The 23,796-nt window shown below is 40.3% G+C and overlaps 1 protein-coding gene across 3 annotated transcripts in view; it reads right to left on the bottom strand.

Moving 5' to 3' along the window:
• prom1a (prominin 1a) overlaps positions 1-23,796 on the bottom strand; it is a 112,433-nt gene that overhangs the window by 25,065 nt on the left and 63,572 nt on the right. For all 3 annotated transcript variants that reach the window (XM_050042854.1, XM_050042855.1, XM_050042856.1), the window contains 8 exons: positions 8,807-8,927; positions 7,642-7,705; positions 7,216-7,305; positions 2,849-3,078; positions 1,910-1,984; positions 1,684-1,747; positions 1,224-1,383; positions 671-823 (listed from right to left, as the gene is read on the bottom strand). In XM_050042854.1, the coding sequence (XP_049898811.1) occupies positions 671-823; positions 1,224-1,383; positions 1,684-1,747; positions 1,910-1,984; positions 2,849-3,078; positions 7,216-7,305; positions 7,642-7,705; positions 8,807-8,927 (957 nt within the window). The remainder of the gene's footprint in view (positions 1-670; positions 824-1,223; positions 1,384-1,683; positions 1,748-1,909; positions 1,985-2,848; positions 3,079-7,215; positions 7,306-7,641; positions 7,706-8,806; positions 8,928-23,796) is intronic.

The following is a 23,796-nucleotide window of genomic DNA, read 5'->3' as shown; positions in this document are numbered from 1 at the left end:
AAAGTTTATAACAATAAGAGGTGGAGGTGTAGCGTTAGAGGATCGGGTGGGGAATTAAAACAAGCCGTTGTAATTACAGTATCAGATTACCTCAGATTTGTATCAGTATCCCAATTAGATATAACGCAAAACAAAAAAATAGGATATTTAAAATACATTAGTAAAAAATGGTTGCCTTTTTTGTGAGGCCCCTAAAATCCTGAATATGGAACTTTTTTATCTTGTGGAAAATATTGCAGACAACTATTCTACTTATTGAAACAGGTTCTGCATGTTACATAATCTGTATCAGCTTGTTCAGATATTGTATTACATATGCTTCGTTTGCATAAGCTTTCTTTAACAACAGCATCTCCAGGTCATCTTTGCTCTTTCATGCTCTTCATATCCTTGAGATGACTCTGACTTTGTGCTCTGGTCTTCTTTACCTTTTAGAAGCGCTGTAGCATGAATAGCAAACAGTCCACTGACATCGTAGTATTTGTGGCCGTTATAGTAGAAGTAGTAGTCGTTATTTTAGGAGGACTACCAGCACCTGAACAAGTAGTACCCAAAATACTTGTAGTGTAGTGCAGTGCAGTGCACCGTGCCAACATCAAACTGACTTTTTGACATCTTTAGTTTTAAATCTCGAAACTGACAGAGCCTGTTGTGAGAGCAGTTGACTCACGCCATGAGCATCGTTCCTCCCGTGTTGGAGATGCAGCCTCGTGTCGTAGGTGAGGCGTGCTTGTCGTAGCCCAGGGTGCCACACAGCAGGCCCAGGTAGTTGAAGGCCAGGACCAGAACCACCATGCAGCAAAGAGCAATGCAGCCAATCCACCTGTAAGCAGCAGGAAGCAGAAGAGTCAGAGCTCTCACTGAGGGTGGCCTTAAAATAACAGCAGATAGGAAGACATCATTCTCCACAGCTTAAGTGTATATCAGCGTCAGTCCTGCTGCAGTGTCCTTGAGCATAACAATGAAGCTCCACCTTACACAGCCCATAAGTTAAATGGGGTAAAAGAAAAGCTTTTAAAAGAACTGATATATCATCGTTGGTTTTCCCCCACTGCACTGATTTAAACTGCATTAATGTAGAAGTGATATTAATATTTCATAAATGTAAAATATTAGTGCAGGCTTATACAGCTTTGTGAAAAGAGTCTGGTCAAGCTACATAATATCAAGCATCAGGACAGTGCCCACACCACAGTATTTACAGTATTTACAGGTACTTTTACCTGTAGAAGTCCAGTTTGTCAATCTCAGGGTAGTAGTCCTCAATCTTAGCATGAGCGTGGCTGATGAAGATGGTGAAGTTGGCCAGGCAGCTCTGCACAGGGAACACCTTGGAAAAGCTGCTGATGTTGTTGCCAATGCCGTCCACCAAACTCTGCACATCTGAGAGACAGATCAGTCAATTTAATCCATTGGTTCCAATATATGGTACTGGATAAGTAAATAAAGCTGTCGGCCGCACTGATTAAAGCTTCAAATTCAATACTCAGAAACATGCTCATGTTAAATAGACGGTTGTAAATTGGATATATTGTTTTACACTAAAATAAGTGTAGACTCAAACTTAAATTGATTTTGCTCAAACTCAGAAGGCAGAAGAAGAAAAGAGACACATGGAGAGGGAAATAAAAGTAAAAAATCCCAATTATTAATGTTTGCTTTCAAGTGAAAAATGTCACTTACTCTCCACAACACTTCTGGTCTGTTCAACCACCATATGTGGCGTGTTGTTTAAAGAGGCGTAGCCCTGTGAGAGGAAAAGGACAAGGTGTTGGAACATAGAGTTTCTTGGTCCATTTTGTTGTTTGGTGGTGATATAAGTATTTGTTTATTTTTTTATTTAATTGACACTACAGACTGGCCTTGCCAACACTGTTAGTATATCCATAGATTTATGGTGCAGGCTCACCCTCTGGACGATGGCACTGAGGTCCGTTTTCAGTACATCGTTCACCTTTTGCAGCTGAGCGTTCACTTTGGGTAACTGAATAGAGACAGAAAATGAAAACTGATAAAAATACACAGTGATAAGTTAAAATTGAACAATCCTTGATCAACATTCAGTGATCCCTGTTGCTTTCCTAACATGCAGTTAATATCAAATCAGTGTGCTGAGACCAGCGTTGTAATCAAGACCATCAAAACCAAGACCAGTGTATCCAGACTGAGACAAGGCCAAGACTTTGTGGGGAAGAGACAGAGTTAAGACCAGACTAATGCGAGTCCCACACTGCTTGACACACTTACAGTAAAATGTGGAGCGTGTAAACCACAGGCACTTATCAAATTTATCTGAAAGGTCCATATTCCCACATAAACACCCACAGAAAACGAGATTCCTCTTCATTTCCCTTTTTTATTTATCATTTATTTTAATGTATATGTATAAGTGCACCATGAGGAATGTCTTGATAAAATAATCAAAAGGTGAATTTTATGTTTGGCAATTTTCTTTTGTTTTCTATGGACAAACAAACACTAAGGAGCTGGAATCAACTCAGCCATCTTTATTCAAAGTATGTATTGCACAGGTAATAAAGTGATATCTCTGCAGTGTGGTTTTGACCGATCTTGAAATAAAATCCCTCGTCCTCTTGTGTCTGAGACCAACACAAGGCCGAGTCTGAGACGAGGCCAAGACTTTGAAAAATTGTTCTTGAATCTTGATCTTGAGTATTACAACACTGATTGAGACAATAGTTCCTAAATTCAATATTTATCATGAAGTTATTAGATAAATGGTGGAGGACATTTTATCTGTGAAGGAGCTTAATTGCAATAATTCAGCAGGCATGTGGCAAAAAAAGTGGGACATATGCAAAAGTCCCAGTTGCATTTCGTTTTGTACCCGTGTGAAGTTGGCTCCGATCTGCAGCTGGGACAGTGACTGGCGGATGTTGCGGCACAGCTGTGCAGTGGTGGCGTCTGACTCCTCGTCATGACAGCCCGGGTCGTTGAGGGTGCGGTTGATACTGGTGCGGACCAGACTCAGGTTGAAGTTGAGCTTCCCTGTTCCCTCCTGGAGAACCTCCAAACCCACACTGACGTTCTCCAGGGCCTCTTTGGTTTCTCGCATGGCTGAAAGAAAGAGAACACAGATGAGATTGAAACTGGATTTGGTTGCTCGTATGAGGGGAAAACCAGGATGTGAAGGCCCATCGAAACAGAGACGACAAAAATAGAACAATGGAGTGAGACGTTTCCATTGTTTCTGTTGCAAACTTAAATCGTTCCTCCAACATTAAAAACAGTCAAGCGGTTGTTGATACAGCTGCAGTGTCTCACCTACTCAACTGCACTGAAAACTTTTCTCATTAGCTAACCTATATTTCGAGGTAAAATTTAAAATTGAATGAGTTGTCAGGAAAGGCTTTTTTTCCCATGAGCCCCAGACTGCATAGCTCTGCTGCAAAATGACTCCTAAAGAATTATGAATATTTTATTAAATCTTTTAGTTCTGTCCTGGGAAATTCAGTGGAGCTGTTACAACAGGACGTGTATAAATGTACTCTTATATTCAGAGCAGTAAAATAACTTTTTTGTCACTGTTTCTGGGGCATATAAAAATTTCAAATAACTTATTGTTTCACCAGTCAGACTGATCTGATATAGTAATACCATAATGCATTAGTGTCTGACAAATCGGTTTTAAGTATCAACATACACAGCAACAGGACGGTCCGTAGAATATTGGCTTATGTTACACAAAAGCACAGAATCATACGGGACACAAAGTACACACTCATTGTAAGGACCAGGCCTGAGCCGAGTATTCAGTACACAGTTTCAGATCTATGGTGTGAATCTCCAGCATCTACAGATGGACTTTAACTTCCAAACAGCTTTCAGCAAACAACAGAAATGCTATGAATAATGTGAAATTGTAGCTTTTTCTGTTAAAAATTATTGTAACTAAGTCTTTGCCGAGCAATTGAAGGCGTCACAAGGCAGCAGCCAGTGTTGGTTAACAGTCACAGATTAGCCTGCGGCAGACTTTTAAAATTAAACAGGATAAAGAATGCAAAAACACTGGCATCTCTGAACGTTGGTATAAAAGATGCAAGAGTGTAGAGGAGGATATAACATAGCTAAATGCTTAGCAGCACTGGAGGAAGTGAGAACATAGATGGATGCTATGTGCTAAATGCATTAATGCCGTATTCACTTCTATGTAAGCCTTGTTGAAAATTTTGTTCCAGGCCCTAAAATCCTTTGACTACTCGGCTCAACCCCAGTAGGAACACAACAATACACAAACATTAAGAACACAAACTGTATTCACAGTCATCTGTGCTCAAGCATTTTACCACCTGAAGTTTGGGCATGCTTGCTGACTGCTGTGTCATCTTTGTTTCTGTTGTGCTACAAGCCTGTGTAGTCCATGTAGTGGAGTAACTCTGAGTTTAATATTGATGTGGTTGATTCATTTTCATGAGAGTGTAATTTTAGGTGAAGCAGTTAAAATAAAGTAACAGGAGTGGTCACACAAACACATTTTTACGCTCACTTCACAGTGGGGGAACACAATTGGAGTAAAAAGGGAAATATCCAAATGCAGGTTGATGTTACTTTAGGTTTTTTTTTTTGCAACATCTGGTGATGTCATTAACTTAAAACTGCACTAGGCGAATGTTTTTTATGGAGAGTAATCACATCTGTTTATATGTGTAAATTAAAAACAAAACCCTCACAGATTCATCCTGTTTGCCAATAAAAACAATGTATCTGGTGACAGCAGCAGCAGAAAACCATCTGTGCATTCTCCAGGTGGTGAATTTGACCTTAAGAAAAATACAAACATGTCTGCTTAAGGATGGCAAGTAAACACCGGATCCAAACCAAGCTGGCAGACAGCAGAACCTGTCCTGAAAATATTTTTCACCACTTCCTTCCTCATGAGTCTCTTCAAGTCAGATTTAAAGTTTAAGAAGTGGCACTTACTATAACTTGTATCTTTACATAAGTTAATCACACATAATGATCTGCTGCTTGTGGTCACCAGACTCAGATGTTACGTAGTGCAGTTTTAATATATTAATTGGTTGTTGTTCATTTAAAATCCTTAAAGAGGTCCAAGTGCTCAAGGAAGATCACAAGGGAACAAATCACAGGAGCAACATTGGTGTCAAAGTTCACAAGGTCAGGGGTCAAGGGACTGTGGGTCTTTGTTCAGTTACTGAGTTACTGTTACCTTTGATGGCTCTCTCGATTTTCACTTTATAAAAAAGCATAAAATATAAAGATAAACAAAACAAACAGCTTTTATTAACTCACTGACCTTTGAGAAACAAAAACTGAAATTAGATTCCAAAAACCATTACAGTGTATTATATTCACGGCAGAATATATCAACCTTTGAAAACATAATACAGCTTATATTTAGTGAAGAGAAATCTGATAATGGGGCTATAATGTCACTTGGTTTTAGGAGCAATTTTCTAATCTTTAAAGGTATACTATGCAGGTATTGTAGGTCACTGTTTGTAAACAGTAGGCATAGAAAGTAAAAGCCCAGATTCACTTGTTTGTTGTTTTGCCTCACTATATTTGCAGGGTTTTTTTTTTTGTTTTTTTTCGACGCTACGTCCATGATATTAGCTTCCTCTTGGATATATGCTGCTCAAAGTCTGGCACCAGGTCGCTTTCTTTTTATGAAGTCCTGACCTCACCTGCACATGCTGACTAGTAATGTCGTGAAACCAACAAAATAAAAAGAAATTAAGAAAATACAGGCAGAGTCTCTGCAGAATATAGTACATTTTATTTATAGGCACCTTTCACGGCAGTTAAGGTCACCTTATAGGCAAAGATAGAGAAAATAACAGTAGGGTTCCAGAGGTGGGGAGCAGAGCAGCTGAAGGCTTTGGACCCTATTGTGGTCAGGTGAGCTGGTGGGACAGTGAAGTGGATGGAAGAGAGAAATGAGAGTGTGTATGGGGGTGTGGATGTGTAAGAGTTGGGAGAGGTACAGAGGAGCTTGTCTGTGGATGGCTTTAAAGGTGAGGAGTAAGATTTTAAAGTCAATGAGGTATTTAACAGGGAGGCAGTGAAGCTGCAGAAGGGCAGCAATGATGTGATTGATGGAGGGCGTTTGTGTGGATGTACTTGAGCGGGAGACCAAAAAGAAGCGAGTTACAGTAATCAATATGGGATGTAACTAGAATGTGAACAAGAATGGCGGTACTATGAGGTGTGAGGGATTGGCAAAGGCGGTTAATATTTAGTCCGTAGAGATGAAACTGTATGAAATTGAAGTGACCAAAATTATTTACGGTTATCAGTATTACAGTATTGTTAAAATGTGCTGAAAAAGCACAGATAAACATACTGAAATCATTTCACCAAGTTTTATATTGAAAATCACAAATAAAATTAGCAGCAGTTTTTGTTAGCATAAACATTAGAGTAATAACATAGCTAATACGTTATATAAACATACGAAAACCATATAAAATGCGCATTGATTAACTGTAAAGACAGCCTAGCTTTGAAATGTTTGATTACATTGAATAGGAACCCTGCAGTGTGCGAGCTTTTCTTTACCTTTTCAGTTTTCCACATTTTTGAGCTCAGCACCTGCACAATTTTGTTCGTGGATGTGCGTGCTTTTTGCTGCTTTGTCACTCCAGATGAGGACCAAGGCCCACTCTCTAAACACTGGAACAGCACAACAAACCCATGTTGCATGCTGCGTCTGAGAGAACATTGCTAACTTCGGTTGATGGTGGACAAATATGTTTTAGATGATAAAATCATAAACATAAACCACCACACACTGAACTGAATTACTGTGATTTTATTAAGAGTGCTCTTAGAATCACAGTAATTCAGTTCAGTGTGTGGTGGTTTATGTTTATGATTTTATCTGAGATGTTCCTGCAGCCGAACAGCACCTGATCCTTGAGCAGAGGGAGTTCTTTTTACCCATGGTTTTGATAATTAAAAATTGAAAAGGTAATGCTAACCGTCAGGAAATGCACTGTTGTTTATTGTGGCACCAGTAACCGTTTTCATCCCCAGTCTAAACATTGTTTTTTTAGAGAAATCCTGCATGGTATACCTTTAAATAACTGACAATACTTGCAGATAAGGCAGGGCACTCTTATGACTTGCACAATATTTTGTATTGCAGCTGTAACATGCTTTCATTAGCTTGCAGCTTATAATAACCTGATCATATCATGAAGGAAATGAAAAATACGCGGCTGCACGTACCTCCAGCCATATTGAGCGCTCTGTCCAAGGCAGGATGGACTTCCTTATCCAACTGATCGTGTATCCGTCCACCCAATAATGGACCTATATCTGCAGAGAACGCAGCATCAGATACACAGAAGAAAACAGTCAGATAGTCCCTGTCTTTATTATGTTTGCTGCCTTTGCAGGTATTAACTTTCAGGAAAGAGCTGCCTGCAGTGCTATCATAAAAGTAGGATGAATACTCCAGGGATCCTCCATAACAGTCATCACTGTAGCTATCTAGACCTAGTTATGTCACAAAATCTGTTGTGAAAACAAGTCAAGGAAAGTAGACGCAGTGAATTCAGATAATAAGCCTGATATACGACCAAGAGCAAGAACTCAGTGTATCGTTTCTGTCCACTTACTTTACAATCATAGGCGCAGAGGAGGTTTACTTACTATCTAGGTCATAGATGACTTTGTTCTTGGCGGTGGCGTATTGGGATATTAGGTAATCAATTTGCTGCAAACAGGAAACACAACAGAGCAGAGTCTTACAGATGGAAGCAGATGAAAATGAGTGTTAATCTCGTCTTAGATACAAACAAGCACTCTAAAGTAAAAGACAACAGCACAGGGTCAGATTCATGTTATTTGTCAAAACTGTTTCTTCTCTGAACGCTGCCATTTTAACACCTACAATCAAAGTGAGTATTAAAAGCCCAAGCTCCTCAAATGAGAATTATGTTTTAAAGAAGCTGCCACATACACAAAAAGTGAGAGATTTCTCTTTTCCCACCTTGAAAACATTACATAAATGAGGCATGACTATAAATGTTAGCCGTCTGATACGACTCTAACACCCTGAGATATTGAAAATATTCCTCATCAGAGTAAATTTTAAATTTCAGCCTTTTATTTAACCATGACCGAACCCTATTTTATGCTGCGCTCACATGGAATCAGGCAGACAGCAAACTGGATATCATTTTAGTGGATGAGAGCAGGATGGTAAAATTAGATGAGGCAGGCAGAGAATACCAGCAACGCTAACTGTAGACAGCAATGCTGTTCAAGTTTAAATATATTTTAAGTTTTTGTCATCCTCCGCAATGGAATTTACAACCAGATGTTACATAGCTCCTTCACACAAGGCAAAAAAACATGGGTGGTCTTGACAATTACTAGAAAAAAATACCTAAAATAATACAAATGAAATTATTTTATTTTATTTTATTTTATTCGTTACCAATACAGCATTACCATCAAAGCATGTTATCACACCTTTCATCATTTTGTCAGACTGTTTGTTTTTCGTGTGCCACATAGAAGGTTTTGTCCGTCTGCTGTCAGGTGTCTGCCCAATTCCATGTGTACACAACATCACCCAAATTATTCACAAGCTAAAATTTCCTTTAGTAGTAGCTATGCTGTCGTATAATCAACAAACTACTTGCTGTCCAGTTGATGGTTTTGTTGTATAATTAAATTTGTCGTGTTTATATTGACAGCAAATTTCTCAGTGTCTGCTTTTATAACATAGTTTAATATCTTGTTGGAGCTTCAGGACACAAAGCACAGTGATAATGCTTAATCTTCACATGCTATAGAACCACTCTCTCACCATCGGCGTGTCATTAGCGAAGGTGTGCAGGTCCCTCATGTTGCTGTTGACCAGTCTCCGTATGTTCTTCACCTGTGAGCTCAGGTTCTGGTTGGCAGCGTATGCACACAGCACTCCGATCCTAAACAAATGACAAACACAAAACAGTGTGACCTTTGTGTCTCTGTGTGCCACTGAGTGACCCTGCTGCTCCCACATCAGTCACCACAGTAGCCCAGGGGTGTGTTGGGACACAACAGGGTGGTAACACGTCATCAACAGTAGAGGTCAGTGTGCACCACCGCATTGACTTTGACATTTTCTTTCTCAACTTTGTCTGAGTGCACCTGTAGAGTGAGCTTAAAGTCCTTGACATCCAGCTTGACATAAAACAGCTGAGCATAAGCATATTTCTAATATGGTGGAATACAGCATAATTAAAGCCAATGGGTCTGTCACTCATATAATTGTGTTTTTCTAAAATCATATCATCAACTGAAAGAAATCACACACATTCAGCATTCATACAAAATGACTGGAAGCATAAAAGCATATTATTAACATTTTTTACCATGTGGTTGGTTGTTGCTTGCTTTTTCAAGATAATAGTTGAATTTTAGGAGGATTTTCCCCCCCCCAAGTAATTCAGATATCAACTCCTAGCAGGAAATGTAGGTGTATCTCGGTTAGGCTCTGAGGCCCTATCTGTATAACCTGAGGTCCCTGGGTTGTAAACATGTTCAAATTAAATGCGAAAACACAGAATTGCATAAAGCAGACCATTAAAGTGAGTCTCCAGCACACTTCAAACAGACCTGCGTAGCTCGGTACGAGGCTTAATTAGCTTGAGCAACATCAAGGGAAAGACAGCCCATAATATTAAGCCGTTTCCATGACTCACACTCATCCCAGCTGAATTTTCAGCTCAGCATCTCACAGCTAGCGCTATGCATCTAAGTTTGTTTTTACTGCCGCATGGATGTGTGCAAGTGAGTGTGTCTGGGGTTCATAGGGTGATTAACTTCAGAGCAGATGGTCAAAGAGACTTCTGTACGAAGCATCAAACCGCTGACAGTTCAGTTGTATAACATAGTGAATCTCATTTATAGAAACGCTTCGGTGGAATAAGCAGCTTTATGAATGATGTAAGATGACTCGCAGAAAGGAATAACAAAAGGACTGAGTCAGAGGCTACAGGGAAGGTTTAGATCAATGGAGATGAATCAGGGTGTTGTGACTCACTGTATAATGAGGCTTAGGTCTCTGCATGTGGGCCTGTTTATATGTGCTGGTATGCACAACCGCTTGTGTGTATGTACAGTATGAGCCTACAGTTCATGCAAACTGAGGTTGTGCCCCATTCATACTCTGATTGTTAAAGGGATAGGTCAGATTTTTTTTAAGTGGAGTTGTATGAGGTCCTAAGGGTGCTTCCACACCTGCCCTGTTTGGTTTGCTTCAATCAAACTCAAGCTAATTTGCCCCCTAAGTGCGGTTCATTTGGGCAGGTGTGAACACAGCAATCACACTCAGGTGCGGTTCGTTTGTGGTGAGAACATGTTTCGACCTGAATCTGAACCAACTGCAGTCACATGACACATTGTTTAGGTTAAACATGAGCATGTTACAGTCCTGGAGGATTATTTATGTGCACCTCCTCCTGTACTGCCTTAATATGCACATTCAGCACATCCAATGCATCAAAACATTGTTTTCTAGTTGGAGCCGCGCCTCGTTTTCAAACTGTATGGTTTGACTAAAATGAACAATGACAGCAATATAGTCCACGATGAGCAGCGCTAAAATCAACCTGCGTAGTTGTCCCTCCATTGTGACATTAGAAAGTGTCACATTTATCTTGCAAGTGTACTCTTCTTCAACGTTTGCTTTACTTCCTGGATTCTTCCCACATGGAAATTCTGACCAATCCAGAGCAGCTTTCTCACACAAGGCATTTGATCTGGTCCTCTTGTAAATGCTGCCGTGAGAACACGAACCAACTCTAGGCAATTATACAACTTTGTGACAAAATTAGTCCCTGATTCAGACCAAAGCAAGACAACCATAATCAGGCACACACCCAATTTGGGGAAGCAGCCTGGAGTCTGACAGTGACAGTGGTAGATCAGCAGCTCCTGTGTTGAGCAAGCTAAAATACCTATTTTTGTCGATGGGTTCTAGTGGCTCTAACGAGAACAGAGATGGAGAAATTAAGCTTCTCCGTCAGAACAGACTGTCTCAGGGCAAGGTGAAGTGGCTAAGATTAGGGCTTAGATTCTCTGCCTGAGCCCAAACCCGACCCGTCCGAGCCCGAGGATAGTGGTGGGAAATTACGGGTCGGGCTCGGGCAGAGAATCTAAGCTCTAATCTTAGCCACCTCAAAAAAAGTCCCACCTTAAAAAAGAGCCTAAATATTTAATAGACCTCATAATAGACCTAGGCTATGGAACCAACTACGTATCACCCCTTGTCAGCGGCACTGGCCGCGCACATGTGAGTTGGCGATGGTGACAACGTGTGTGTCGGCTTCGTCGAGTGTACCAAGTGCAGACCGATGCTGGTATATGACTGCAAAAAGACGGGTACTTCGACACTAAAGAGGCACATGACGAAGGCTTGCCATTGAAAGAAAGACGACAGTCAGCCTTCAATGTCCAAATTCGTACGACTCTCTTCATTGGCGACTTTTTTCTTGATGAATAAATTAGTTGTTTGGTCTATAAAATGTCAGAAAATTGTGAAAATGTTCATTATGTTGTCCTCAACCCAAAGATATTCAGTTTACTGGCATACAGGATTAAAGAAACCAGGAAATATTGACATTTAAGAAGCTGGAATAAGAGAATTTTGACCTTTTCTTTCTTTAAAAAAAGACCCAAACTGATTAATTGATAATCAAATTAGTTGGCGACTAATTTGATAATTGAAAACTAATCAATTAATCGATTATTCATTGCAGCTCTAACACTGACTTTGGATAAAAACCTCATATAACCCCACTTCAGAAAGTCTGCACTATCCGTCTAATTTATGAAAAAGATGGTGTGTGTGTGTGTGTGTGTGTGTGGTTCATCTCTCTAGCCCTGTGATCAGCAGCTGCTGCTGTAGACGTCTCCCTCTGTGGGTATAATCCCATTAATCCAATCTAATCTAACCTGCATTATGCTGCAGACAGTTTGTCACATTAGGGATTGTTCAGTGTGTTCATACACTGAATGTGCAAAATATTACACACTTTCTCTTTTCATTAAGTACACTGATGAGGTGAAGCCAGATAAGGGTCGATATTTCTTGCCTTATTAAATGTGTAGCAGTGTAAATGCTCAGGAGAATTGAGTCGAGGGGCTAAAGATGATTCTGTAGATTATTGTCTTGATGAATAATTCCACTGATAAAACAGTGAAAAATCTCAAGAAGAGAATGTGGCATCTTTGAATTGTATCTTTTATTCAAGCAGTGTTGTTGAGCAGCCCGAGATATTTAATTTATGACAGTATACAACAGCTGGAGCAATTAAATGTTTTGCATTTGTGCTTGATAAATAACTCCAGTGATTGTGTTGCATGCTAAACTGAAAATCCTCCCGACACATTTCTGTTAATGACAGCGTGGCATAAATGTCAGTGGGTAGCAGCTAAGATAGCGAATCAATCACAGCTAATCCATCTCAGTAAACAATTAGCGACCACTAGTTTTTGAAAGTGTCGCTTTATCAACGCTTGATAAAGCTTTTGCCCCTTTGGACACTTTTTACAAATTAATATTATGTTTGATGTTCAAAGACACTCTGACAGCTAAGATTTGAGAGATGGATTTAAAAGAGCATTACGCTGATGAGTTACTTTGACAAAAAGCACAATTTATAAGACAGGCGCGGTGAAATAATTTCCTCCTTTCATTTAAGTGGAAGCTGTCTGGCAGCTGAGTCAAAGTGGACAAAGTAGAAGAGCCTTTAAAACAGTCCCGGTTGAAAAATGGTTGGCACATCTCAAAAGTGTTTGCGATTTGTAGTTAATAAGTACTAGTGTAACCCTTTAAGAACGACTACTATAGGATAATGTGCTGCACTAAAGAGAGAAACTCTTTTCATCTGTGTGGCACGGAGCTGCACCACGTCTGGAGGAATTGTAATGATGTTTGCCATAAATAGTGAGTAGGCCGACACAGAGTAAACGCTGTCATCGTATAAGTGGAGACTTAATGAGAAACTAGGCCAAACAACTAGGCTGGGACACAGTGAAGTGGAGCCATCCGGAACCAGGGGAAGATTCAAAATGGCCACTTCCACAACAAAAGCCTTTTGTCAAACACTTCTCTGCCCTCTGGACACACACAGGAGTACACAGTTTCATACACATGCTGCCCCTTTCTCTCTTTTACCAGCACAAATTCACAATCATACACCTTCCTTCTCTCTCTCTGTCTGCCTCTGGTTGTCTGTGTCTTTATAAAGCCCTCACTTTCCTCCCTCCTGTTTCTCCAGCCCTCTCTCATTTGTCTTTCTCCTCTGGCTGGTCTGTTTTCATCTACGTCTCTTTCACTACACCTCTATTTCTCAGTATCTCTTGCTCGGACTTGTTATTGTTTCCCTCTCTCACATTCGATCTCTCAAGCTTCATTCTCATTTTCCTACAACACCTTCTTTTTTCTTGTCTTCTGTCTCCTCTTTTGCCCTCAGTTTCCCTTCTCTGTCTCTCTCTCTGTATCCAACTCCCTCTCTTTTCTTTGTCCAGCAAGGTCACTGGAATCTGCAGCCAAACAAAGACTCTTTGAGAAAAAAAAACGCCAAGCGCTTTCCAACAAGCTGCGTAGTAACATGACTGTCCGCATTACTTCAGCAGAATCAAGTTTGGTTCAGTTTGAGTTTGGTGGTCTTGTTTGGTTGTAGTTTAGATTTGTTATTTGAGATGTGGTGAAATTAAATGAGGAGATAAAACAGCAAGAAGACAGAAGAAAAAACATATTTGTGTTGGAATACAAAATGATCAAACAAACAACAAACTCGGGCTGACAAGCAAGGCATGCCGGAGCTGAATAATAGAAAATACATGAGTGCTGCTGCTGCTGCTGAAGGAATTTATGAGAGAAAAACCATTTTCTCACTGATGCTTACAGCGTCTGAAAAAAGGCAACATGTCAGCCTCCACCAATAAAGACACACTACCCCCCAGTGGTGTCACCTTCATTTCACCTTAAATTTAATGATGTCTTTTATATCACATATGATAGGGAAATATTCCAGTCCATTCAGCGGAATAGCGTTTCATAAGCAATGCCATAAAACTCACTTATACAAGAGGGAAACACATGAATTCTGCAAGACAGCAGCAAGGAGAAGATTGAAGTTGGGAGGTTGTGAAGTGAAATGAATAAAGGAGAGCTTTTCACTAACTTACACATGCTGACAGATTGAAGAGTTTCCTTCCAAAATGTCACTTTTTTGGCACAAAAGAAAAAGATATGACTGTGGCAAACTACTGAAACTTAAATACATAAATACTTTTCATATACTTAAAGGGATAGTGCACCCAAAAATGAAAACTCAGCCATTATCTACTCACCCATATGCCGAGGGAGGCTCAGGTGAAGTTTTACAGTCCTCACATCCCTTGCGGAGATCCAAGGGGAGAGGGGGTAGCAACACAACTCCACCTAATGGAGGCTTACAGCGCCCCAGATTCAAACATCCAAAAACACATAATTGAAACCACAAAATATCTCCATACTGCTCGTACGAAGTGATCCAAGTGTCCTGAAGCCCCAACATAAAAAGTTGTTTGGAAAAACGTCATTTGAACTCTGTTTTTAGCCTCACTGTAGCCTGTAGCTCTAACTGCCTCTCTGTACACTGTGTTCACATGTGTGCGCTTGCGTGAGACAGTGAGATGTGGGCACCGCGTTCATGTGTGTTCACATGCTTTCGCTGGTCTCGCGCACAAGCGTGCACACGTGAGCGTGGTTTACAGAGAGGCAGTTAGAGCTACAGGCTACAATGAGGCTAAAAACAGAGTTCAAATGACGTTTTTCGAAACAACTTTTTATGTCGGGGCTTCAGGACACTTAGATCAGAACCTGCATCAGGTGGAGTTGTGTTGCTACCCCCTCTCCCCTGGGATCTCTGCAAGGGATGTGAGGACTCTAAAACTTCACCTGAGTCTCCCTTGGCATATGGGTGAGTAGATAATGGCTGAATCTTAATTTTTTTGGGTGCACTATCCCTTTAAAGTTATACTATGCAGGGATTGTTCTCTGTTTTTGCCTTGCTAATTTTAGCTTTTTTTTTGGTGCTGTGTTTGCGATTTTCGTAGCTTCCTCTTGGATGCGTGCTGCTTACACTCTGGCACCTGGTCACTACCTTTTTACTGAAGTTCCTTTTGCTTTGGGGGTACACGCCCAGAGTTATAAATAGAAAGTAAGAGAATGTAGGACTGCCCCCTAAAGTCAAAGATTCGAATTACCAGTCGGAGATCCCTTAGTTGACTGAGATTTGTTCAGGCTGAGCAGTCTTGTGGGAGGTGTATTTTTGGTCAGTCAGTGTGCAGTTAGCTGACGGGGACAGTCTGGTCACCAGATGTAGCTGCACAATGAGCGCACCTCGCTTTCATGCTGCTGTTCGGTATAGGCAGCTGTGTGAGTCTGAATAAAATAGGGGCAGATGCCTGGAGGAAGGCAGGCTTTGCCCAGTCAGACTCAGAGATAGCGTTATCTTCTTGTCTTCTAAGGGTCGGGGAAAAATAGTGACAGCACAGTATTGCAATATTTTTCTGTGGCAATATCGTATCGTCACATACAAGTATACATTTTTTTAATTATCTAAATTGTTAACATGAAAAAATACAAATTAAACTTTAGGCAGCCTACTAGAAGAATATAACTGAAACCGAAAGTGAAAGCCAGCCTCAGATTCACTCCTGTTTTGAGATCAGCTTTGTCCACTTACAGTTTCACCTCACTCATGTTTTTTTTGTTGTTGTTGTTGTTTTTTTCTCTCAGCACTGTTCATGATTTTTATAGCGTATCCTTGGATGTGGTCTGCTTACAATCTGGCAGCTGGTCGCTACCTTTTTATTAAGTCCCCTGCATGCTGTGGGGCTACTTGCCCAGGATAGCGAAAGCATGACCTGCTCTACTCTGCCCTTGCCTTACTCTACCTCTGATTGTCTTACCCTGACATTCTTACCGTAACTCTCACCAATCTCACTCCTCATGCCTAATCCTAACCAATCCAACCAAGCAAGGCACTTCCTTCAGAAGGAGAGTAGTGCGGGTCATGCCTTCACCTTCCCAGGGAAAAAAAAATGTGCCCAGGAACATCCCAAATATAGGAAAATATAAGAAAGTACAGGCAGAGGGCAGGGTCTCTGCAGATAAATACACCCCCACACGTAAGTTATGATGGAGAAGGATTACTCCTGTATTAGTCCACATGTTGTTTGTTTTCCCTAACAAAAATCCTGCATAGTGTACCTGGATGGTAATTTTCAGGTAGCATCTGCTCTTAAAGGGCCGTTAGCCTTTAGTAATGCCATTTATCAATTCAGCTGTTCACTTTGTGAAAATGTTGTGCAGCATCATCACATTTCTCTGTTATCTGCAACGCCTAAACCGACCCGCTAGCTCAAACTGTGGCCAACGACTGCATGGCTGTATGGCTGCTTGTTGATAGCGTGCCTCTTATTGACCACAGGGGACAATTCAAACACAGCAGGAGGAAGATTTACCTCGAGCAACTTTAGCAAAAGGGCTGTAATTCCTGTTTGAGCGAAAGCCAAATGACACATGAAACTCTCCCTCAGGGTGGAAACCCCACAACAGCAGATGAAGAGGAGCATCAAACTAGTGCAGTGCCCCAGTATCTAGGCCACTACTGGGGGCTGGGTAGTGAGTGTTACATGGTCTGGTGGCTCCATAGCTTTTACAAACTCCAACAATGGCCTGCATTCAGTGCGATTGTAGTTGCGAGGCTCGGACAGTCGCCCTTTAGCCCCTCCCTGCTTTCACACTGCTGGAACTGGACCTCTATTATCCTGTCTCTCAATAAGAAAATGATTAGTGTAGTCATTGTAATAATTATAAAACAAACATTATTGCTAAGAAAATGGTGCTGTGCTTTTATTATAATGTCAATTTAACCCTACGGTGTATACAGTGGTATAAAACATGGCATTTAATGTGTCTAAGTGTATGAGGGGAAATTCAGTATGCAAATTTTTGACCAAGACCTTGTTTAAAACGTTAGCTTCTCATCTGTGATCATGGGAATTTTTGTGGTATTTTAAGTCATTTTTGTGCCAGCCTGACCTCAGTGACCTGACGAGAACAGATACAACAGATTAACACATACAGCAGCAGCTTGTTTCGTATGTACGTGGGAAAATAAGTGGACAGACCACAGGATTATCTTTACATGCACGAGGAGTGTAGGGCCATAGCAATGCCTCGTGAGACAAACTGTACTGTATTTCATAAGTATAAAGCTCTTATTTCTCAGCTGACATTACCAGCAGAAGTCACACATATTCTACAAAGTGGTCACAACAGTAGCTAACAGCCACCATTTTAGGAACTGTTAAATCAATGTTAACAGTCCATTTAGCCTCTTTTTATTGTCCAGTCTTTATTCCCTGGTACAGTCCTCAATTTTGCTTAATTTTAGCCCCTTTTATATTTAAATTAGCCGCCCTTTTATCCAGTTAAGCCTCTGGTTAGCTTGTTTTTATTCCACTTAACTGCTTTTTCCCCTCAACTAGCCCTTGTTTTATCCCTTTTATGCACTGTTTTATTTGTCCTCTCAGAGCGTGCCAGGTCACAGCCTGAACTGGCTTCCCACTGCAGCATTGTGTCCTATAAAGAATTTAACCAGACACTGAATAGTTTTGACTCCGGGGCCTTTGCTCTGGGCATGACAACCCCAATAAAGACAGTGCTATTTTGCTGTTGTTGTTTTTTTTCTACCCCTCTCATAAGGATGCTGTGTAAGTGGCTGTCTGTTCTGTCTAAAACCCGGCTGCAGTAGTTTGATGGGAGACAACAGACCATTAATTCCACTGTAAACAATCCAGGAAAGATATGAATACTAAACTCGGAGCCAAACAGCCTGTAGGGCTCAGGGTTGTGCAAGCAACCACAAAAGGTCATGGAAATAATAGTATTATTTAAATACTCTAGAAGGGACAAAATGTCGTCTGAAGTACATATAATTTAATGATTAAACTTTAAAACATCCAGGCAGAAGAAGCAGCATAACAATAGATTTAAAAGCTGAAAGCATGGTTAGACAGTACGCTAGTTGACCCTTTTATTTTCTTTTTGCAAAAAAGAAAGATTAAAAAATATACAGACTTCAGGGCAGCTGTAAAATCACTAAATGTTTAGGATTTTTGAGACCATTAGCTCAAACAACTGTAAGAGTGCTCTGTGTTTATAAAAATAAAAATCAGTGAATTCTACAGCATCAGCCACTCTGTAATGTGTGAAGGAGAGTGGCAGACAGATTTTTTTCTGATCAAAAACAGAAAGTGACACATTCGTTCTGCTCAGTAAACCATCCCTGGATAGATTAAGGTTACAAAAATCATTAACCTTTCAAGCAAATATTAACGGTGCGATTCAAAAATAAATGTCAGCTGTCCAAAACAAAACAACTCGTCTCAAGTAATGACTGTTGAAGAAATTCAAAGAGCAGGTAATTCACTCTGTAAACAGGAACTTCATAACAAGTTTTTGCTCTCCACTAAACCTCGACCAATCAAACTGATGCTTTCAATTGAATCAGCTGTGATTTGCATTTTATTATCAAGCTCTCGGTCTCTAACTATAAGGACTTTGGAGAGGGGCTTGAACTTTAAAACTTTTGGTTGCAGTTCTCAAAGTCTGTTTCCTAGAGACTCTCTGAATCACAGTGATTCGTTTTAATGGTGTGATCTTGTGCCTTTAAGTGGACTCAGAATGGAGCAAACACCACCCAGGGACCAGATGCATAAAACTCTCTGCAGACTCCCAACTAAAACTTTCTCTGTACACACAAAGACAGAAATATGCAAACACATTCTCTGTCAGATTTATAATGCTGCAGGTTCACCTAGTTCTGTTTTATAAATCACAATCATTGTGAAACGGAGCACACATGCAGTAGCTTCATTTCCACTCCTACAGTTGGCCATAAATGGATGATGTTTATACATCTGGCTCAAAGTCTGTGAATCATTTCTCACTGGGTCTACAGCACTGATGCTCCGAATCATTGAATCAATGCAATCCAACTTGGGTTTGGATAAAAATTACACCCACAAGATCAGTGTATAGTTTGCACAGTTACTTTATAGGGAATCTTCACAGACATTCAAATGAACAAGGGGCGTAAATATAGACAGTGCAGGCAGTGCAGCTGCACTGGGCCCCACAGTGTGTTGGGTGGAGAGCTGGCCCTTGCAAGTGATTCAGATTGCCACCTCAGAAATATGCCTGTGTTCAAAGAAGAACTTATGTTGATGTAAAAATGTTGCCATTTGCTGTATTTCATTGAAAAGGCAAGCCCCATCTCGTCATTATTTGGTGTGTGTAGTGTGTAGTGTAGTCAGTAGCAATCAGTAACAAAATTATGAGCTTATTCTACTTAAACTATAAAAACTAATCAATTAAATTAAATTTTCTTTTTTGCTTTGGTATATTTGTCATATACAGATATGAAATCATGATTGCTGAGTAATATGTATGTTGATGTCATCAAGTGTCAAGTCTTTTTATGATCATGTGATGAGAAGAGATGATACATGGCAGCTAGTTTAGGCACAAAAACCTGGCACTAGGTCCCCTCATCACAGCTTTTACTGGGGCCCACCATAACTACCGTACACCACTGTACACAACCATATGTATACGTGGTGATATAGATCAGTTCATTTGGGCAGATGAGAACAGTGTCAGTCAAAATCAACAGGAGTCTTTGTCCTCTCCCAAATAAACTGCAGTGTGATTTGTAGGGAGTAACAATGTAATCTAAAGCCTTTAACATGGAGGTTGAGTTTTGTTTTTAATTCCTGGTTTGTAATGTGTAAAGTTTTCTGTACAGTTTTTCAAATTCCACTACAGTTTGACTGAAATCAAACTAACTGTAGGTGTGATTGCATCCTTTGCTGTTGACCTTATGTGGCCTGCCGTTTTTTTCAATCCATTTCTGTCTCTGAACTTCTGGCGGCTATAACTGGCAACAGAACATAGTAAAAGTTAAAAGTCTCTATCCTGATTGATTCACATGGTGTAGCCTACTGTAAATCTCCCAAAGTAGAAAACACGTTTATGTGGATGCCATACGGCCTGAAACCACCACATCCACGGTAGATACAGAATCAGATTAAAAAGAGGATCTTTGGCACAAGTTACCTGTGGCTTTACTGTCACCTAACTTTGTGTTGCAGCAGTAGATTCATGTTTTTATCATGAAAGATTTCAAGTGCACCAATACTTATTTTATTAGTGTGAAGATACATGTTATTTAGTTTCACACATTATGTGTATTCTTCGGAGATCAATGAACTAAATGATTTTTCTATTTCAACATAATTTACAATGAGTTAAGTCCATGTCTCGTGGAAGTGGTCTGATCTTGTCCTACTGTATTCTCTACTTGATCAGCCATTTTGATTTTAACCAGCGCAGATGGCAGCTGATCTGGAAGAGATTTGGTGAGGACAGGAAAGGATTGATGCAGTCAGAGGGTTAAAACATTAAAACATTGAATTATTATTATTTTTAAATTTTATTTTTGATAAAAAATCTCATCCAACACCACAACCTGCATGTTCTCTGTTAAACCCAAATCTGTACTCGGAAATACAATTAAGACAAAATACCACCCACCAATCACTTTTTTTGAGGGTCACCCGCTGGGTACCCATGGATACTCGACCCCATGCTGGAGTTTTGCTGCAGAGTGAAATAGTGTAATTACATTAAAAATCACTTTTTCTGCTGTGTACTCTGTGTTTTGGAAGAACAAGTTTGTATGACTGCACAGCGGAGCACTTCCTTGTAACTGAGAGACATATGGTTGATTGTGTCTTTGTGGACATGTACAACAACCAGGGCTGCCCCCAAATGGTTGACCAAATGTTAGTCGATCAGAAAGGTCATTAGTTGGCAAGATTCAATTGGTAGTGTAGTTGCAGAAAACAAACAAACAAACAAAAAACAAACGTGAAACTTAACCAGGAGCTGCGCCATTTTGAGAAGGTGAAGGACGAACCCCAGGTGATATGTAAACTCATCTTCATTGGTCGACTACAAACACGACGTATCATCTGAAACATGGAAGTAGCTACATGCCCATTAGCCCACAGCGTCATTAACAGGCGGCTCGCTCAGCGTGTGACGTGTACTTGTAGATAAAATATAGGCCTATATTAATGAAGGTTCATTAGTATGGTTTTGTATTTCTCTTTAATGTAGCACAGTGTTAACAATGTTACTGATACTATTCTTTCTCACACTTTGACCTCAAACCATTGTGTTTCCCCGCCCAAAATATATAATTTGATTATTAAATTAATATGGTAAACATGCGGGCAACTAGTCGACAAATGTTCCTGAATGATGACTGTTGGTCGACTAGGAAAATTCTTAGCCGGGGGCAGCCCTAACAAGAACCTTTGTAATATAGGAAGGAAAGAAATCCTAAAGAGAAGGGAACAGAGCTACCAGAGGCAGTAGCTGACCACCAGGCCAAGAAAGTAAACCTTGTGATTTTCTTTATATTCTGGTGGCTCTGTATTTATTCCTCACCCTGCTGACCACAAAGTTAAAGCATAGTGACACAAAGAAATGACAGACAGCTCTATCTGCATTAGAAATGCTGCTATTTCTGGATTATAAATCCCCCTGGCCAATCGTCCCTGAGATAGAGAGCACCTCTCAGCTGTAAACGACATCACCATCACCCAGCCCTGCAGCTTTGCCCTCTCATATCTTTTCTTTCTCTCTGCAACAATCTGCCATATCATCACTATTGTAACTTAAATGTCTCAAATAAATTAGACAGAAAGCCTGACCAAGCTGTGAACATCAATTAGTTTCACTATGTAGAATTCCTGTTAGACTCTTTCCTGTATTGATTTGTAGCGTGCGCGCTACAAGAACCCACCGACCATAAAAGAGCCCAGGACGAGGGAAAAGTGTAATTAGTAAAAAAAAAGAAAAAGCCATAAACCAGAAAAAGGGAGAATTATAATGATTAGTATGAGTTAGGTCTCTCCAGGAGATGTGATACATTATGGGATGCACAAGGAATTCTGACAACAAGCTCTACAGTTAATTAGCTTGGCTGTGGTTTGTGTAAAGCTGCCATTGTGTGGTGTCTACGTGCTGGGCAGCGATCATGAGCCTCTGTGGACGTACTGAGCTGTGGACGGGGACAGAAAGTGAGTGGAGATCAGTTCAGTTTATTAAAAGAAATTCATCCTATAGATTCAACAACCTGTCTTCTCCAAAATATTAATTATTCAGGAACTACAAATACCAATCGTGTTTTTAAGGAGACTTGAATTGATGTTAGTTATTTCAAATCATTTACACCTACGTGCTGTATGGTATCAGTATCTTCTTGTGACTTGGGTAGAAAAACACTCAAATTATCTATTAATTAGGCAGCTGGAATTGTAAGCAATGATTGTATATGTAATGAATTCACTTTTCTATACTTCTGGTTGTCGTGGACCACTGACGTCTTTGAAATTATTCACAACAGATGCAGATAAAGTAAAATCAGATTGGTTTCTTAACACATTAATTGTTAGAAAATGTGAAAAGATCATGAACTACATATAGTACTGTTAACTAAGTGTTTTGCACCATTTCATGTTCAGGATTTTTTGGGCAGGCCAGACAACAACCACCCAGACTCAACCTTCAAACCACCAACTTTATGCATCATAGCAGTGTTTCGCACACATTCATTTGTTTGTGGCACACTGCCATTATAAGTGCATTTGCCGCCACGTTTAGATGTTTTTGGAGCTGCTCTGGGCACAGACAGAGCAGCAGAGTGCCAAGCACAGTGAAAGCAAAATTTAACCGCTCTTTAAGTCATATATTTTAAGTAGGGATGCACCGAAATGAAAATTTGTAGCCGAAGCCGAATAATATTAAACACTTGGCTGAATACCGAGTACCGAATACCGAATATCGTTGTTTAGTTTTTCATTAGTTTTTGCAGATGAACCCCCTCCAGATTAGTGTTGTCACGGTACCAAAATTGGGACCCACTGTACGATACCAATGAAAATATCATGGTTCTGAGTAGTATCACGATACCACAGCGAAAATGAGGCAGATGTGCCTTTTGTCATTTATAAAAAGATAAATCACTTTTCTATAATACATCAATGATATTTCAATGGAATAAATTACTTATTGACTTATTCATACTTCAAAAACAGCATCAATAAGTGATTAACATAGGGGGGATCAAAATAAAATAAATAAATAAAATAAAAATCAACCAGCCACCCTCCTCCCCTGACAAGTAAAGAACAGTCCCTTCATAAGTAAAGAACAGTCCCTAAAGTGCGGTGAGGTTTGTGGGCTGTGAACGGCTCATTTCTCCTCTGACACGTCACATACCTGTGTTTGGCTGGCTCTGGGCAGTCATGACGCCAAGAAGAGGATATTATTGAAGCCGACTTATCTGCCGATGGCCACCGTATTTGACAGGAATGCATTACTGTCTGTGTCTGTGACCCCTGTNGGTTTGTGGGCTGTGAACGGCTCATTTCTCCTCTGACACGTCACATACCTGTGTTTGGCTGGCTCGGCTGTTCAGGTATTTCTGGGCAGTCATGACGCCAAGAAGAGGATATTATTGGAGCCGACTTATCTGCCGATGGCCGCCGTATTTGACAGGAATGCATTACTGTCTGTGTCTGTGACCCCTGTTCAACCCACAATCGGTGGGATTCGCCTTTCGTTTCTGCTGCTGGTTGAAATCTGTAGGCTGCTTGCACAGCGTGCTGAATGAT

Source organism: Epinephelus moara, chromosome 4, assembly GCF_006386435.1.
Source record: "Epinephelus moara isolate mb chromosome 4, YSFRI_EMoa_1.0, whole genome shotgun sequence".
Classification (NCBI taxonomy): Eukaryota; Metazoa; Chordata; class Actinopteri; order Perciformes; family Serranidae; genus Epinephelus; species Epinephelus moara.
This window is presented reverse-complemented; position numbering and strand designations above follow the sequence as displayed.